The sequence below is a fragment of the Charadrius vociferus genome, unplaced genomic scaffold, assembly GCF_000708025.1.
Source record: "Charadrius vociferus isolate BGI_N301 unplaced genomic scaffold, ASM70802v2 scaffold134, whole genome shotgun sequence".
NCBI classification, from domain to species: Eukaryota; Metazoa; Chordata; class Aves; order Charadriiformes; family Charadriidae; genus Charadrius; species Charadrius vociferus.
Window position 1 is genome coordinate 1252465 of NW_009648333.1, and position 17230 is coordinate 1269694.

Here is a 17230-nt window from a genome sequence, read left to right on the forward strand (position 1 = left end):
GCAGTTAAGAATATTAGGGCAAACACCCTCAGTGATTACTCAGGTATTAAAAAAAAAAAAGAGCCATTAAGAAGAAAAAGTGCCAAATATTTCAGGATTCAGCAGTGTTGGCCAGGAATCAGGTATTTGCATCAAATCTCTTGCTTTGTTTGAAGCGTTCAAGAAGTTTAATACTGCCATTTACAGTACTACATTCACTGCGTGTAGTATGTTAAACTTGCTCTTACTGGTTCTTCTGGCTATAGCGAAAATACGTAAAGATCCAACATGCTGATTTTCTGTGTGAAGTACTTGCAGATTTGTTACTTGTATATGATAAGTTTTATTTATAACAAGGCTTTACCCAATCTAACAGCAGCCTGGAGCATATTTGATTAACTATGCTTGTTTTATGACCTGGAGATGAGCGCTGCCACTGCTTCCTCCACCCCTGGTGTATCAAGAGCTTTATTTAATTTTGCTCTGTGTCAGTAAAAAGCCAACCTGTGAAGACAACGGAAACACCCCAGACATCATCCTTCGCAAGGACAACCCCTTCATGATACATTATCAAGGGAAGGATTCCGGTTCAGAAGATGAAGCAGCCACCAGAGTTCCTGATTTAGAAAAGGACGACTTCGCCACCCGGAGAGCCAAAATGAATCAACCCAAACACATAGTTCCATTTAATTCCTTTTTAATTGGACCCTATACAAGTAAAGATAAAGGTAAACTGGAAGACGTTAAAAAGCCATTGCAGATGGAAAAGCAGGAACATGCAAGGTGTGCGCTCATGGTCATTTTCTTTCTATTATAATGCTTAATTTCACATGGCTGTCTGTGTAGGACTAAAGCTGTCTTGGCTACAAAAAGCTTGCAGAATAAAGTAAATGCAAATGCTTTATCATAAAGTGAACAACAACAGAAAAAGAGATGTAGATTACCAACTGTATTTTTTTGTTAGAGTATCAGGATCAGGAGCTTAAATTGGCTGTGAATGTAAATAACTCAAAGACTAGACACTTCTGTTATCTAAGCTCATGAGACAGCTCACGAGCATGAGTAATGGAGAATAAACTTAGAAGATATTTTTTGCATCTTGGCTCTTTTGCTGAGCATTTTCAGTGCGTATTTTTGGATGCGTTTGTTTCATGTAATGCCCTCTTAATGCCCTGCATAAAACATGGACTCAGATGTCTTTAGTTAAGGCACTGAATATATGTGCCTGCTATACTGCACCAAATTGTTTTGCACATAGTCCCTATATTTCTTACACAGCATTGTTTATGGAAACGGAGGATGAGTTACAAGGTTTCAGCCTAGAAAATCTCTTCTTTCTTCAGTTCAGTGATATAGACCTTTAAGAATCTGCCGAAAACAAGTATCTGCTAGGCACTGATCTTCTTCAGGAAACATGTATATTTGTTTTATTTGTGCAAAGAGAAGTGATCCTAGATAAAAACACTATATACACATTACAGTGGACCTTGACTGTAATAACTGATACATTCAGAAAACTCTTAATATCTAGGAGCTCTTTTCAGTAATGCAAAATGTGCCTTTCAGCTGCGGGTAATTTGATTATATTAACATTTTCTAATGACTAGTTTGGCAGGGCATCTGAAGAGCACATAACCAAATTTTAATATTCTAATGCTATTGACATGATTCTAAGATCAAAGAAATTCTGTAGTATGTTTGCAAGCAAAAGTTCAATTCACTTTGCTAATAATATGAAAATGAGATACTTTTAACTATTTAAGAGAAAGCTTCTTGCAGAAATGCTTAATACAGTAATAACAAAGTTTTTTCTTGCATGAGCTAGGAATAGAAGTCATGCGATGAAGTGGCCTCAATAGTGCATGAGTGGGGTAGCGCAGATGAGAGGTTTCAACTTCAAATGATTCATTCCATGTTTACTTCCTAGAATTAATGTAAAACTAATCTTATAAATTCAGTTTTATCTTCTTGTGCTCTGAACCTCTTCTGTTGACGCTGATTTATCATTGCTCCCTCGAAATATCTTTTCTTGCTGAACTGGAATAAATTAGAAGACGACGGGTGCACATGGCATCAGCAAGGCAAATAGTGACAAGCAAGGAGAGCTCACTTCTGCTAACTGAGAAGACCAAGTCAGAGGAGGAACAGCAGGTGAAAGGGCCTGATACTGAGAGAGATGATTTGGCTAAGCGGAAATCTCAAAATACCGTTCCTCAGCTACAAGAAGGTGTGGTGTTTGTGAATGCCTCTATAACAAAAGCAGATCTGGAGACCTGGAAAAGATTGAAACTGTCGGGGGAGCCCAGGTAGGGTTTCTGCCTGTGGGCAGGATTGCCACCCTAGGAAGCATGTGTAGTATGTCACAATCTGCTGTGTGTGCTTGTGATTTTAAACTTGAAGAATGCTTTGATGACAACCGCTCACTTACCTATTTAAATTCTCAGGAGGAGTCCAAAATCTTTACAGGAATGCTATCTATAATGAAATGAAAGTGTGTCCATCATTTAAAGCATTAGAGTAGTTTCACAGTCGTTCGCCCAGTGGACGTTTCATGTCATATCAGAGAGGACTCTTGTCTCATGGATCAATCTGCTTTGAAGCTGCTCTAAGTTGAACGGCGCAAATGTCCATGTGGCACCAGTAATTCAGTAGCACTGTGCTGCTGCTAACCAAGCTCTCTTCAGGGCTTGAGGCGTTATATCATGGGATGTTAAGTGAGGATCAGCGTCTCTTTGCATGACTGTGGCTATATTGCTTTTGAGACCTGTGCTAATATATCTTCATGGCATTGTACGCCAGTGCTGAGTAAATACACCAGCACAGTTTGTCAGTGCAGCAGGGCTTGCAGGACCCTCGTATGGTGTAGACCTGCTCTTACTGTGAAGTATACCTCTGCAAAGGGAGCTGGTACAAAGCAGTTATTCTAAGCAATCTCCCTGTGAAGATGGGCTATCATGTATGCAGGTGATCTGTGACTCCAGGAGGAAAGGACAGCAACTGCTAACTTTCCTGTTTATGTGCATGCCATTTTCCAATTAAAGGTGGCCATCTGTTCAGGCATTCTTCTAACAATGTGGTTAGTGTAGGTAATTTTAGCTCTAATACAAACCATCAAAACTCAGTCATTCTCTTATGTCAAAGATATTAGGAGTCTCTTCATTACTTTTGAGGTAATTTATTAAAATCAAGATTCAGTCCCTTTGGTTTAGGATAAGTGAATTGCCCTTGCTTGTGCTGTCATGCCGCTGGAGCCCCACCATAAGTGTGCTGGTGCTTGCACAGTCCCATGTAACGTATGGCCCAGGTCTACGTGAGCAGATAAGGGAACTATGGCTTTGTTAGGGTGAAGAACTGAGTCTGGAATGGGCCATATGCTACATTTCTTCCCGTAAGGAAGAGCTTCCATGGATACGCTCCCAGAGTTTCCCCAGCAGGTCTCCAGTATCTTCAGATTTTATCCGTCATTTGGACCTCAGTGTGCCACAACTGTTTGTACCTGTGTCCTTGGATTTTAAAGTAAAAGCCCTTCAAAACCTTAGGGGCATTTAATTTGCTTTATTCTGGGGTCTCATGTTGGGGGGATTCTCTTATTCCTCATTCTGACTAGTGAAGAAGATTTCAAACGTCCCAGTGACACACTGCCACCAGCTGAAATCACGGTGAAAGCAGCAGCCCACGATGATTTTGCTGTCCGCAAAGCCAGAGCAAACAAAAAGGCTGGTAGCCCCAAGCAGAAGTTTGTGCATTTTGGGCCAGTAACTGAGATTGATCAACAGAAATGGGACAAGCTCGTTGTTGGCAGAGCTTCAGCCAAGAGTGGAACAGAAGAGGAAAGCAAGAAAGACAGTGTGGAGAGTCACTCTGCTGTTGAAAACTCTCCTTCAACCCCTGTTGGCAGCCTTGGGTTTGCTGAACACAGCGAAGAAGTATCTAAGCCACAGAATGAGCCCAGGTATTTGGTGTGGCTTAGGAAGGGCTGCTGAGTTGGAAATGAGACCTGTTCTTGTCAGATGCTGATCTGCATGGGAGTGGACTGCAGCCTAGACCTAAGAGCTGTTTATGCGCACGGCCTTGTTCAGAAGTCATCTGACGCCTTCACAGTATCTTAACATGTTTAGGGTTACGCAAAGCAACGCTGTGCAACAGTCTTCTGAGAGCTTGCTTCAAAATTGCTGATGGGCGGTGATATCACTGGTATCTCAGAGTCTGAGCTGTCGTTCAAGTTTTTTCTGCTGCTTGAATTCCAGCGGCTTTGCTGTGCCTGCTTTCATCACATTAGGTATTTGTCGTTCAGCTTGCTGGCCTTACTGATGTTTGAAAAATGCTTTCTTCAAACCTAGTGGATTTACTTTCTTTTTGAAGAGGTAATGCTGAAAGCAGGGTGTATTTGGTGCTCTGTGTTTCTGGCATTTATCTGGAGGAGAAGTACAGCTCTGGGAAGTTAACATATTAAGAGAGCTTAAATTTCTTTGGCTTGTCTTTAATTGCTTAGTCCGTGGCTGTAGCAAGAATTTTTAATGAATGCTTTTAGCAAGCAATTCATTCAGTTAAATTTGTGTGTTTATAAAACATTTGCAAACTGAGTTGGAGGACTCCTCTTCTTACCTTTCATTTGACCTGAGAATGTTTTGTCTTCTCAATCTCATCGCTAGTGAGGTAGCCAAGTCAGGTACAGGTGACTCTTGCAGGAGAATGCCATCACCTGTCCCAGCTTTTGGCATCGTCTCTGAGAAACACACCGTGTGCGGTTTGAACAAATGGCAAGAAAGCACCAAGGAAGAATGTGACGGGCATTTACCAGATGTTGAGAGAGATGATATGTTGGTTAGAAGGATGGGAACTTTTCAAAGGCATACTACTAGCCCTGTTCCCATACATTGTCCTCCTCCGTCAGTAGCTCCTCATCTGCTGCAGCAGCAGCAAGGGGAGGCAGTAGCTCATGAGAAGGATTTGAAGACTCCACGGGAAGCAGAAAGGTCAGAGAACAGAAGCAGATCCCTCTGAGCTTCATGCCTGGTTTGTGTGTGGTGTTAGCTTGGATCAGTCAGCAGCGTTGTTCCATTCTTCACACGGCCTTTAAAGATGTGTTTTACTCATTCATCATGGCATGTGTTCTGTTTTATGAAATTACTTACAAGAATGTATCCTATGAACATAAAACAGTCTGCTTTCTTTCATAATATTCAAGTACTTCAGTTGTTAATTGCTGTTCAGCATGAAAACAGTCTTTCATCTTTTGGGGGGATTTCTTTTGCAATCCGTGGTGCTTTGCCCAGACTTTTATGCCAGCTTCCAAGTGAATAATTCCTTGCATACGTTTTTTATGCAATCCCCAACTTCTAACATATCACCTACCTAAGTGTGGCGTTCAAGATAGTTTCCTCTTGCTCCCAATCCCTGTGCTGTAGCTAAAGATGCATAGCTGTCCATCTGCAACTGTGTTTTGAGTAACAGTACCCCATGTTGCCTGAGCAGCCGCTTGCCTTTGGGCTGCACAAGTCAGCATTATCATGGAACAGTGTCACTTGTCTCTCTGAGCAGTACTGTCACACGAGAAGAGAGCCAAGAACAGCTTGAAATCCCTCAGCAGCAGAGCGGTGGAACAGAAAACAAAGTGAAATTTCCAGACCCACAAAGAGATGACATGTTGGCCAGAAGAACTGGAGCTTTCCTAAAGCAGCCCAGGCCCAGTGTTAAGCAGTTCCTTCCTATGCCATTTTCAAAGCAGCAGGATAAGCAGGGCACAGCTAGAGAGATTGAGAAGAAAACTATGAGGTAAGAAAGTTGTGCCTCTGTCTCTCCCTTGCAACTGGCCCTGTGGGCTGTTTGTCAAGGTCTCTTGATCTGGAAGAGTTGCCGTTGACCTAGCAGCGGTTTCTTCCGTACTTGTCCTCAATTCTGTGCTGACTCTTTCTGCTCAGAAGGTGGCAATGCAGGGTTTCTGGCCCTTTTGGTAGAGCCTTGTAAAGACTCAGAGCAGAGCTCTACCAGATGCAAAGTTCTAACAGTGTGTGGAAATGGATATGCATAGCAAGATTGTGCTACATTTGCAGAGGTTTCTGGTTAAGTATGAGCTCATCATTACAAATGTTTCCAGCTAGAAATAGAGGTGCTGGATAATGGTAGGTTAGATGCTTGCCTATGGTTTAGCTGATGCCAGTGACTTCCAAACAGGAAATCTGGAGATGCCAGTATCTCTCCTGATAACACTTGGTGTCTTCCTAAAAGCACCTTTGTTCAGATGCGTGAGGGTGTGTGGGGAAGCCTTTGAGCAGAGTTATCCTTTGCTGGTTGAGCCACAGGCAAGTGGGAGTGGAAAGGTTCTTATTCATCAACCTCTTCAAAGTACAGGAGAAGAAGGATATGTGTGTGCCTGTGCATACACAGATGAAAAACTAGTGTACAGCTCAGCCAGGGCAAGAAAAATTGTCATCTACCATAGAGTTGAACAGTGGTACGGTGCTGAGAAGACCTTAAGTTGAATAGCTTAGTTAAAATATGTACTTAATACTTTAATCTTTGGCGGCGTCCAGGACAATTTGTGTTTCTGACCTAGAGGAATGGAATTACAAGCATTTGACTCCCTATTAATTGTTTCATGCACCTGCCTCACTTAGCTTGTCACCTATTTGCTGTTTGGGGTTGTGGAGATTTATTTTGGTAACTTACAGTTATGCTTTTCATTATGTATATGTGATTTTTCAAATGTTGCTTAATACATCTCTTTGCACTGCTGCCTTTGGCTCACTCAGGCCTGAAAAATGTCCACAAGTCTGCATTAATAGCTCTGGAAAACCTGTAATGCAACCGCCACAAGAACAGCAGCAAGGGCAGGAAAAATGCAATCTCCCTCCTGCAGGACAAGATGAGACTATTTGTACTGCCCAAGTGGATGAAGATAGCCTTAGTGAAGTCCACCTCGGTCAAACGTCTAAGCTTCAGGAGGTTCCTGAGGAAAACAAAAGGGAGACATTGTCATCCAAGGATGAGCATCTGCAAACGTGAGCTCTCTATGGTGTGAATCACGCAGCTTGCACGCCCCTGTGTGCACACTTCAGAATTCAGATTGTGCATTGCCTGGTGTGTTTTCAGTCCAGACTAAAATACTGTATGTCAGTAACGCTCTTTTTAGAAACAGACAGAATAGTTGTGTAATGCATTTTCTTTTGAAATATTGAAATGAAAGCTAATTGAAAGGAAATATTTGATTACAGTATATATGTTGAATTGAAAAAAAAAGGTTTATGAATAGCAGAGGTTCAACTGGACTCTGCTCTTTTAGAGCTGTGTATCTTGCTTCTCTGTGATTAGAAAATGTTGCAGTGTCGACTTTTGTACTTGCTCTTTTATGATAAATCCCAGGTACAAATATGTGGTTTGCTTGGCTATAAACAAGATTGGCACTTTAGTGAATTACACTGACTTGTGTATTACAACTACCATTTTTCAGCTACACACCCCACCCCCCTACCCCCCACCCCCCCTAAAAAAAAGGTGGTGGGGGGGGGAATCCTGTGGTTCACTTTCTGCCTATAATATTTGTCTCTTCCATTCTTCAGTAATGGTTATTCTGAGCACTGCTGTGGAATGTAACTATTAAGTTTTGTTTCCATTCATCGCATGTGTGGCATTTAATGTAAATGTTAATATATTGTCTATTTTCAGTAACTATTTTCTACACCCATTTTGGGTATACTTCAGCAGATTTTTATAATGGGGGCATTAGTATGGGGTCAGGGAGGGATGGGTGGTGTTCTTATGTAGTTTGGCCTCCAGAGGATTAGGTAAGTCTTGATTGCTGAATACATAATCCCTGAACAGTATGATTCTTTTTTGGTCAGCTTTACTAGTACCGGTTGGATGCTCAAGTGACAGTTACCCAAATTGTATGGGTCCAGTTGCAATTACTACTTAATGTATTTATCAACGCTCTAATTTTATATTTGGTCTTGTAGATTCGGCCCCAGAACTGCTGTGTCTGATGACGCAGAGTAAGTTGTCTTGTGTTCACAAGATTCTATTTTAAACAACTTACACTGCATGCTTTCCCGTCTTTCTACTAATTTAAAATGCAGTTGATGCCTCATTATTATTATTTTGCAGTGTTCCAGCAAATAAATTTTTCAGAAAAGCACTGAAAAATGGAATGCAATATGGCTTACATTGCAGCTAAAAATAATTTTTATATAAAAGCCCATAAAAACTGAGCATAACACTAATGTCCAGCTGTTGCTTAAAGTATTGTTTCCTCTTTTTTTTTTTTTCTTTTTCTTTTGTTTTTCTCCTGAATTTCCATTGCCTCTAATCAGCTACAGGTAAAGAGGGCTGGGTTGAATCTGGGCTGGGTGTTGAGGAAAAAAAAAAAAAATGAAGTATGACCTATACAGGAAGAAAAAAGAAATCCCAATGTAAAATAAAATCCATTGTGATCTTCAGAATAATTACATCTTCAGCTGTTCCTCTATTGTCTTTTAAAAACTTTCTCTTGAATCCGTTCTAGGTTGGATTTCATTTAATAATGTCCTGAACTTCTTTTTTTTTTTTAAGCTCTTCCCCTCGATGCTTTATTTTTGACAGAAGGAGTAGGACTGTGACACTTGTCACACTGCAACATATTTTAATTGTATGTGTATGCATGTAAACTGCAGTTCAGAATAGTATGCAACGTCATTTAGAAAGCTCTGTGAATGTATTAGCTATTCTTACTAAGTGCAGGCATTTAGAAGCAAAGACATAGTTGGGAACTACCCACGTAATAATGTCCTTAATATCCTTCTTCAGTTCACAGAAATGCTCATGACCTTCTCTGTCTCCCACATTAAATCATAAAATAGAAACAGCATGGAGGGGGGTTTCTATAACAAGTATATACAGGGACTCATATATAATTTTTCACCCTTTCCTCTAATGATAAAGAATAGAATCATGGACTGAATATTCTTTACAAGATCTGTAATACCTTTGTGCTGAGCAAAGCCCGTGTCCTGTCACCACAGAGTAAATGTGATCATTTTCAAGTGGCAGAAATCTGTTCAATCAAATGAAGAGGTGAGATAAAAGGGGCATAACAACAATGGGGACTTTCTTGCCATTTCAGAAAGCCTACCTATCTGATTGATTTGTTCATTGTTTTCCCACATTTTTGCATGTCTGTATTAAATGCAAACATGAGAGAAAGTACATGGAGATGCCTTCAAAGAGGCATTGCCATGGGTTTGGTTGTATAATGTGAGAGTAGCAAAGATGAATAAATCATATTGTTTATTCCACATTGATTCTGATTTTGTTTTAAAAGGCAAACCAATAAAAGTTCAAGCCTTGTTGTCATCCTTTCCAGATGTGCCACAGTTTACAGAGCAACTATTTTCCTAAACTGTCTTTTAAGTTCTTATAAACGTAAGATTGTGTTTTCCCTTCTGAAGACAAAGTACTTATGAAGAATCTAATAAAATTTGGCTCTCCAGTAGGAAAAATAAATTGAACTGACATTTAAAATGCTTCCAAAATGTTTGTTGAGTCTCCTTTGAAAACTTTGTAACTTGAATTCAGTCTTAGACTAGGTGCTCTTTATTCCAGCAGCAAAACTAGAAACTCCTGATGAAGAAACTGGACTGATGAAGTTCCCTTTGCTGGTCAGGGAACAGTAGATGTTGTCATCAGCCCTGGTCTGTCTCGAGGTCCAGAAGAGGCAGTGCTTAGTGTGCTGCTGCTGATCAGCCCCATTTCTATCTCCCAAAGAGATGGAGCTGAATTCTGGTGGTAGCATGACAGTCCAGTGTGAGTTTAGGCTTATGCTTTATAGTTTAAGCCTGACAAGCAAAGAATAGTGGACTGGGATTTTTGAGTATTTGTTTACTAGAGTCTGATTCTTTAGCCAGCCAGCCCATTGCTTTTTATGTTTTGTTGGGGTTTCTTAAGTGTTAGTATGCCTGTAAAATGGTAGTGCAGCCACATAATAAATGCCTTGCATAAGGATTTTTAACATATTGTCATAAAAAGAAGTTTTTTACTTTATTTCTCACTTTCAAATGAAATAGTCTGAACACTCGAGTCCTTGAGGACTTTTTATCTGACACTTGTTCAGACCTATTTAAAAAAAAAAAAAGAATTGCTGCATGCTATCACTGACAAGAACAACTGTTCTTTGCAAGAATAAAGTATCATAACTTAAAAATCACATCATCCCAAAGATCTAGCCTTCCAAAACACACTGTCTGCACAGTGTTTTTTCCCAGATCTTTGTTAGAACAGCAGGTCTGGTACACTGGTCAGCAGAAAGGCCTCTTGCTTCCAGACAGAGTTTGGATACAATCCCCAGAGCTTTGCTAATGGCAGAAAATTCATGAACAGGAATTCGGTACAGTTACATCTTAACCCGTCTGCTTGCATGCTGTGTGCCTGCTGGTCCAGCACGTGGTTGAAGGAAGGAGTAAATCTAGTTCAGTTCATACAGGTGTTAGTGATGGGCTGGAGCCATTTATAGTTTATATAAGAAAGAAATAGGACGAAATGATGTGGGTGGGACTTACAGTGAAAGTGTCTTTTGGCAGAAGCTCAGCGTTTTGGCCCCTTTGATCCTTTTCTAAGGATGAAATTCTCAGGCAGAGAAGTCCATGTAGACCTTTCAGTTGGCCTCGTGTATGTATTCAGGAAAGTAGGTGGTTCTCCTTAATGGTTACTACGCGTTGGTCAGAGCAGAGCACAGTGCTTTGAGATGTGATTCCTTCAGATGCTCTCTTGGGAAGATACATTTGTGCAGTAACATCTTGCTGCAGAGTTGATGTTTGAACCTACCTGGTTGCTTATCCTTGGCAATGAAGGCCCAGCAGTGGGAGGTGGCAACTAAAGTAGAAGGTGCACGTGGGGCTGTAGTGTATAGTTTGATTCCTGGCCTGGGCTGAAGCCTTTTCCAGAGTACCTTTTTTATTGCATTGTTAATAGCCATAAAACCTTTGGTTTCGCTGTCTCTGGGCACCCTGGGAGACCCGAGTGAGCACAGGGAATAAATACTAACCTTTCATTAGGACATCAGAGAACTCTCAGTAGGAAATATTTTTGTTTTCCTATCCCAAATCGCAGAGGGCGAGTACTCGTGCACTCTGCTAGAACCAGTTACCACCATTTCAGGTGTTCTGTTTCCTTCTACTGTATGTGAATGAAAAATTCGCTGACATGAGGGAAGGGTACAAGAAAGGAGCTACACAACCAGTTTGACCCAGTAGGCACAAGATGGAAATACTTAACACTAAAGGCTTTTCTTAGTATGAGTTTCAAAAGCTCTTAAACTGGAATAAACCCTTTAAGGGTGAATTTATTACAAGTTATGCATCTCCCAACCTACCTGACCAGTCTGCAAAATATGACTGATATTTAAATGTTCCTTAGTAGGCCTTTAGTTTTAGAAACAATAAAACTTGCCATCTCTTTAGGTTCTGTTATTTAGGAGTGCTCCAATCCAATCCTGAGAAACTCAACCCTTAAACTACCTACAGAGAAACCCAAATTAGTGTACCCCTCAGCGCTCTGTTTAAGGGGTGAAGCACAGTGTTATGCTAACCTTGCTGCTTATGCTTAAAGGCAATAGCATGTGTATTCTGTCCCTCATTTCTGAGTAAATGCCTACTGACAGGATGGGATCTGTGCATGTCCTTTTCCATCCACTGTCCAGAGCTTTCAGTTTCCCCTTGAGAGTGGGTCGTTCCCATCTTTGCTTGCCTGAATACAAATGTTGGCTAAATATATACATGCACAGCTTTCCGTGTCTGTTCACTTTGATTACTGTGGGCACAGTTGCCTACAACTTTATCTTCATTGGGTGCTTCTCCTGCTAGTTGGCTCGTTGGCTCACCTAAAGCTACAGGTGATCGTTTGAAGACTGCTGTGAAATCACTTCATGTGGAACTGCATGGCTTTTTTTTTTTTAGCTTTTAATGGCACAACTGAGGTCATGTTTTACTAATAATAGGTAGCGGGGGGAAGTAGTAAGTACCTTATCTTTGTGTGAAGATCTTTATATAATATGAATGGATGTATAATATCAAACCATGACCTTTTTTTTTTTTTCCTTTAACTCTCCAAAGGTCAGGGACAGAAATAGAATGTGTAGAAAGAAACTGTTTTGTCCTGAATGTCAGCTTCGCCTTGTTAGGTTAGCTGTATTAATAATTTGGTGCTGATAGCATTTAGTTTCTTCAAGGCAGGGCAGGGAGAGGAGGAAGTGCCATGCTGTTTGTGCTGCGTGTACTTCTCTGGGCAGGCTCTCCCCGGTTTAGTAGCTACAGCATTTAGCCAGCCATGCTGCCTCTAATATACTTCTCAAGCCTCTCTTGTTTTACGCTAAAACAGAAGCTTCTGTCTACAGTGTTAATTGGAGGGGTCTTGAAAACTCACTGGGAAACAAATCTGCAGAAAGTAAAATGTTCTGAACTCTGCTCTGAATAGAATGATTTTAATAAGAGCTATTGATGGAGGAGTAACGTTAGTAATGTTTCTTAGTGAGAGGCAAAGTTGCAGTCAACTAACAAAAACAAGAGAAAGTTGAGGAGTATAATGCCTGAAGTACTGTGTGGGAGCCACAGGGATGCTAACTGGTCCTTCGGGGGGACTGCTGCTTTTGGGAGCTTGTTAAGGGTGCAGGTGTCTGATTCTGCTGTAGCACCCTCATGTGGCTTTAGCTCTAACAAGCTGAAGGAATATAAGCCTCTAAATAATGCTGCACCACCTCTTCTGTCCCCCGTGTTTTAGGAGCATGAGCATGTTTGACATGAGATGTGAAGAAGAAGCTGTGACTCAGCCTCATAGCAAAGCTCGCCATGAGAAACTGCAGAACATACACAACCAGCTGAAAGAGGACGAGACCAGATGGCAAGATGTGAGTATACAACGTCGTCTGCAGTGCTGGCATTGAGGCCAACTAGCTTGGCAAAAAAGTACAGCCTGCTAAATCTACAGTTGCTCTCTACTGCTAAAATAATCAGGAGCAGGGTTTTTTTCCCCCCTAATGAATTGTTGCTAAAAGCGTAAGTTCATAATTTGATGTAAATTTCAGAAAACAAGGTCTTCTGGTGCCTCTGCATGTGCAACAGGTATTTTCCTTTTTTAAAAAATGCAATTCAACCGTGATTAGGTAAAAATGGAAGCAGAACAGCTTCTAACTGCTCACTTCTCTAACTTTTCTAAATAGTAAATGCCCAAAGTGACAAAATACAAAACTAAGCAGGACAGTGAATAAATAAGTTGGACTTGGCTTTAATAAATTTGCATAGATACAGAATATGCTAACATTTTCCATATTGTCTAAGCAAACAAATTGCCCTTCAAGTTAGCTATACTCTGCTTGGGTTACAAGTCTTTTCCAAACCCTCTTTCTTCAATGTGTTTTTTAAGCTGTCCTGGTGTTTGGCATTACCTTCAGCAAATTAGTAAGGACAGAAAAGCGTGATTTGCAGGTAAGTTAGTATCAGGAGTTTTAGTATCAATCCTGTTCATTCTTGGAGGCTGATTTTAAATGAGGGATTTGGGGCATATTTTTCAATTAAAACAAAACAAAATGAATCTCTTCAGGCAGCTAGTGCAGTAATTTCCCATTATAAGGACAGCTGGTATGAAACATCTCAGAGAGGTTTTTGGTAGAAAATTCAAGGAAAAGTCCAAAAAAGAACATTATATACAACTAAGACCTAACTTTTCATAGTAGAACAATGAAGAACTTCAGCTGAGAGCTCTGTATGTGTGGGAAGCCATAATTTCCCAGCAGAGATAAGAATGAGTCCAAAGGCATTCAAGAGGTTTGAGAACTCTGTGCTGTTGAATGGAAAATCCTCTGAGCTAAAGTGTGTAAGTTTTCCAGGCCCTCAGCACCTTCTACACTGAACTAAAAGTTCTGAAGAGATACTAAAAATGCCCTTACTGGAATGTCCTTGGCATTCAGAAGGGTTTATGGAGGCTGACACCGCATTCATGGTCTGATATTTTTTATATGCCGATGCTGTAAATTTGCCAACAATTAACGGTTTCATGGGGGCTTTTTATTATTGTTATTCTAAAGCATCAGAGCTGGAAAAGATAAACATGTCTGGTTTTTAATTACAAAAAGAGGAGGAAGGCTTATGTTATGAAATTTGCTAATGAAAAACTAATTTCCAAACAATAGGCAATAGTGGGAGTAGCTGAATAAAGAAATGTTTTGGTACTTCAATGAGAATAATTAGTAACTGAGGAGAATGAAAGGCCTATGTTTCAAGAAGGGGATTATAGACTGATATATGTAGGTCATGTGAAGAAATACTTTAATGAGCATTCCCTTGAGTGTAACGTCAATAATTTGTGGTTTTAAGCTAAATTAAAAGTGACAAGGTTTGTTCCTGGTTTTAATAAAATAAGTTATGCTTGCAGTACCTTCTGTTGTTTACCAATAAAAATGCAATTAAAATATTTGGGAAACCATGCAATTAATGAAATAGCCTTTGAATTGAGTATGTGTACAGAATCTCTGGTTTTTATTAAAACCAGAATTTGTTAGAGTGCATGAAATATAATCTGTATACTAATCTCCTGATGTTATAAAGTTAATGACAAATGTGCCCCTACAGTTTCCTGGGAAGTCATTTTTCTTTGCAGAAGTTCTGCAGGCGTTATTTTTTACATGTAAAATTTTGTTCCCTGATTGATTGCAGAGAAATTCTGTGTCTTAGAAAACTTCTTTACTATAATACTTTTACTGTGAAAAATATCTTGTCTCTGTACTGTCCTGAACTTGTGAATTAAAAAACCCAAGCAGGACGCAAGACATAGGTGCCCGTAACAGGTATCTCCTGTGGCACTCTGGTTTGGTGTCAGGCTGGTTTTGCAGGAAATGTGAAGAACCAGAATCAGTGGATCTTCTGGACAATTTTAGGTAGGCAGCTTCCAAAACAAGTAAGATCATTGCTTCAACAAGGATTTATCTACGCAGCTGGATAAAAACCGTAGGCTTTTTGCTCTGTCACGTCTCACGCCAACCAGGTCTGAGCCACTTTAGTCCCTAACTTGTGTTGCTCAGATGTGGGCCCAAAATACCAGAGGGTGCCCATGAGGAAAAATTTAAGTTTGGATACCATACTGGATTTTTCTGTCAGAGAAAAAAAAAAAAAAGCATGGGTCAACCATGCCTTCCTGTAGTTGGATGATAGCACAGGCAAAGTATGGGACTCTCAGCTCTGCAAGGCAGACTCTCAGTGCGGCTGTAGTTCATGGTGAAATGACATCCCTTCCTCCCATGAACTCCTGCCTCTCCCATGAACTCCTGCCTCCCACACACCTGATTATTAAAATCCTTCACCAAACATAGTTTTTCTACTTCATCTTCCTAGGGAATCAGGTTTTGTCCCTAATGATGGCCCAAGTGAAAATTAGTGCCCTGACTTGTCCTTTTAGACCAAATTTCCTGGTATTATTAGCTATCGTGCTTCTGCAATGCTACAAATCCTAAAAGGAAATACACCAGTAGAGCTATGAAACCCTTACTGGATCCTGCTGTTAGGAGGAAAATCAGTCTGGCAGCATCTTCATTTTATGATATAATCTCCTTTTCTTTTTAAAATAAACATCACTGCCCGCAGGTGATGGGAGCCTGGTCCATAGCCAGAAGCAAGTGTTGCAGACCTTGGTTTCTGTGGCCAGTTTTTAGCTATTTGCAGCTCTGTATTCAGGTGTCTTCCTTCTCTCACAGGACCTGGCTCGGTGGAAGAGTCGTCGAAGGAGCGCTTCACAGGATTTAATCAAAAAAGAAGCTGAGAGAAAGAAAATGGAAAGGTTATTGTCTGGTGACGGAACAAATGAGCGCAGAAAAAGCATCAAAACCTACCGAGAAATTGTGGAAGAGAAGTACGTTGTTTTACTGAAGTGCAGAGGCATGTCTGAAAATGTTGTGTGCTCCATAGATGATAGGTAACTGTGGGCAGCCGTGCCTGCAGGCCTGGGATGAGGGAGAGGGAAGGATATTGATGGAGCAAAGTAAATAGAAGTGATTTCCAGTGTTAATTTTAATGCAGTGTTCTTCTTGTCTCCCATGCAGAGAGAGAAGAGAGCGGGAGCTTCATGAGGCATACAAGAATGCAAAGTCGCAGGAGGAGGCTGAGAGCATCCTCCAGCAGTACATCGAAAGATTCACTATCAGTGAAGCTGTCCTTGAGCGTTTGCAGATGCCAAAAATTCTGGAAAGAAGCCATTCAGTGGAGCCAAATTCCCCACTGAAAGACCCAAATCCTCTGAGATACTTAAGGCAACAGTCGCTGCCTGCTCCAAAATTCACTGCCACCATTGAAGCAACCATTGTTCCCACCGCTGAGCTAGAGCCCAGCAGTTCGACAGGCCGTACATCTCCTAGCAAAAGTGTTGTCTCCAAGGCTGTGCCTATGCTGACACCCAAGCCTTACTCCCAGCCCAAAAATACACAAGAAGTTTTAAAGAGCTTTAAGGTAGGATATGTTGCACTCCCCAAAGTCAATCAGGAGGCAAAGAGATCCTGACTAAATCATCTAAACGTATAGATGTTTAAGGCAATTAAGTAGAAAATGGTTGAAGCATTCTGATGTTATAAAACTCAGCTTCATGCTCTGTGCTGCCCAGTCTAGCAGTCTCTTCTTGGTTACCAACTTTTTTAGTAACTCGACCTGTTCAGACTGACCCATTTGTGCTGGTTGTTTTCCTCAGGCTAAATTTGTTTGGGGAAAGACAGGGAAAGGGGGGCTCTAAGAAAAAAAACAAGGCATTTTCTGAGAAAGAGGTTAGGAAGGAGTATGTTGTCATGGGGTTTTGTTTTCAAACAAAAGGGAAGGGGCAGGGAGCGTGGAGGCCCTGACTTTTGGAGCAAGACCTGAACTGGCTTTTCACAGAATCACAGAATGGTCAGGGTTGGAAGGGACCTCTGGAGATCATCTAGTCCAACCCCTGTGCCCGAGCAGGGTCACTTACAGCAGGTTGCACAGGAATCCATCCAGACAGGTTTTGAATGTCTCCAGAGTGGGAGACTCCACAACCTCTCTGGACAGCCTGTGCCAGTGCTCTGCCACCCTCAAAGTAAAGAAGTTTTTCCTTATGTTCAGATGGAATTTACTGTGTTCCAGTTGGTGCCCATTGTCCCTTGTCCTGTCACTGGGCACCACTGAGAAGAGTCTGGCCCCATCCTCTTGACACCCGCCCTTTAGACATTGATCAGCATTGATGAGATCCCTTCTCAGTCTTCTCTTCTCCAGGCTAAAAGAACCCTGGA

The 17230-nt window shown here is 41.1% G+C and overlaps 1 protein-coding gene across 1 annotated transcript in view; it reads left to right on the top strand.

Annotated features, from left to right (window-relative positions):
* Window positions 1–17230, top strand: part of LIMCH1 (LIM and calponin homology domains 1) — a 117492-nt gene that overhangs the window by 64804 nt on the left and 35458 nt on the right. The window contains exons 8-11 of the mRNA XM_009885006.1: window positions 7935–7970; window positions 12724–12850; window positions 15689–15843; window positions 16034–16436. Of these exons, the coding sequence (XP_009883308.1) occupies window positions 7935–7970; window positions 12724–12850; window positions 15689–15843; window positions 16034–16436 (721 nt within the window). The remainder of the gene's footprint in view (window positions 1–7934; window positions 7971–12723; window positions 12851–15688; window positions 15844–16033; window positions 16437–17230) is intronic.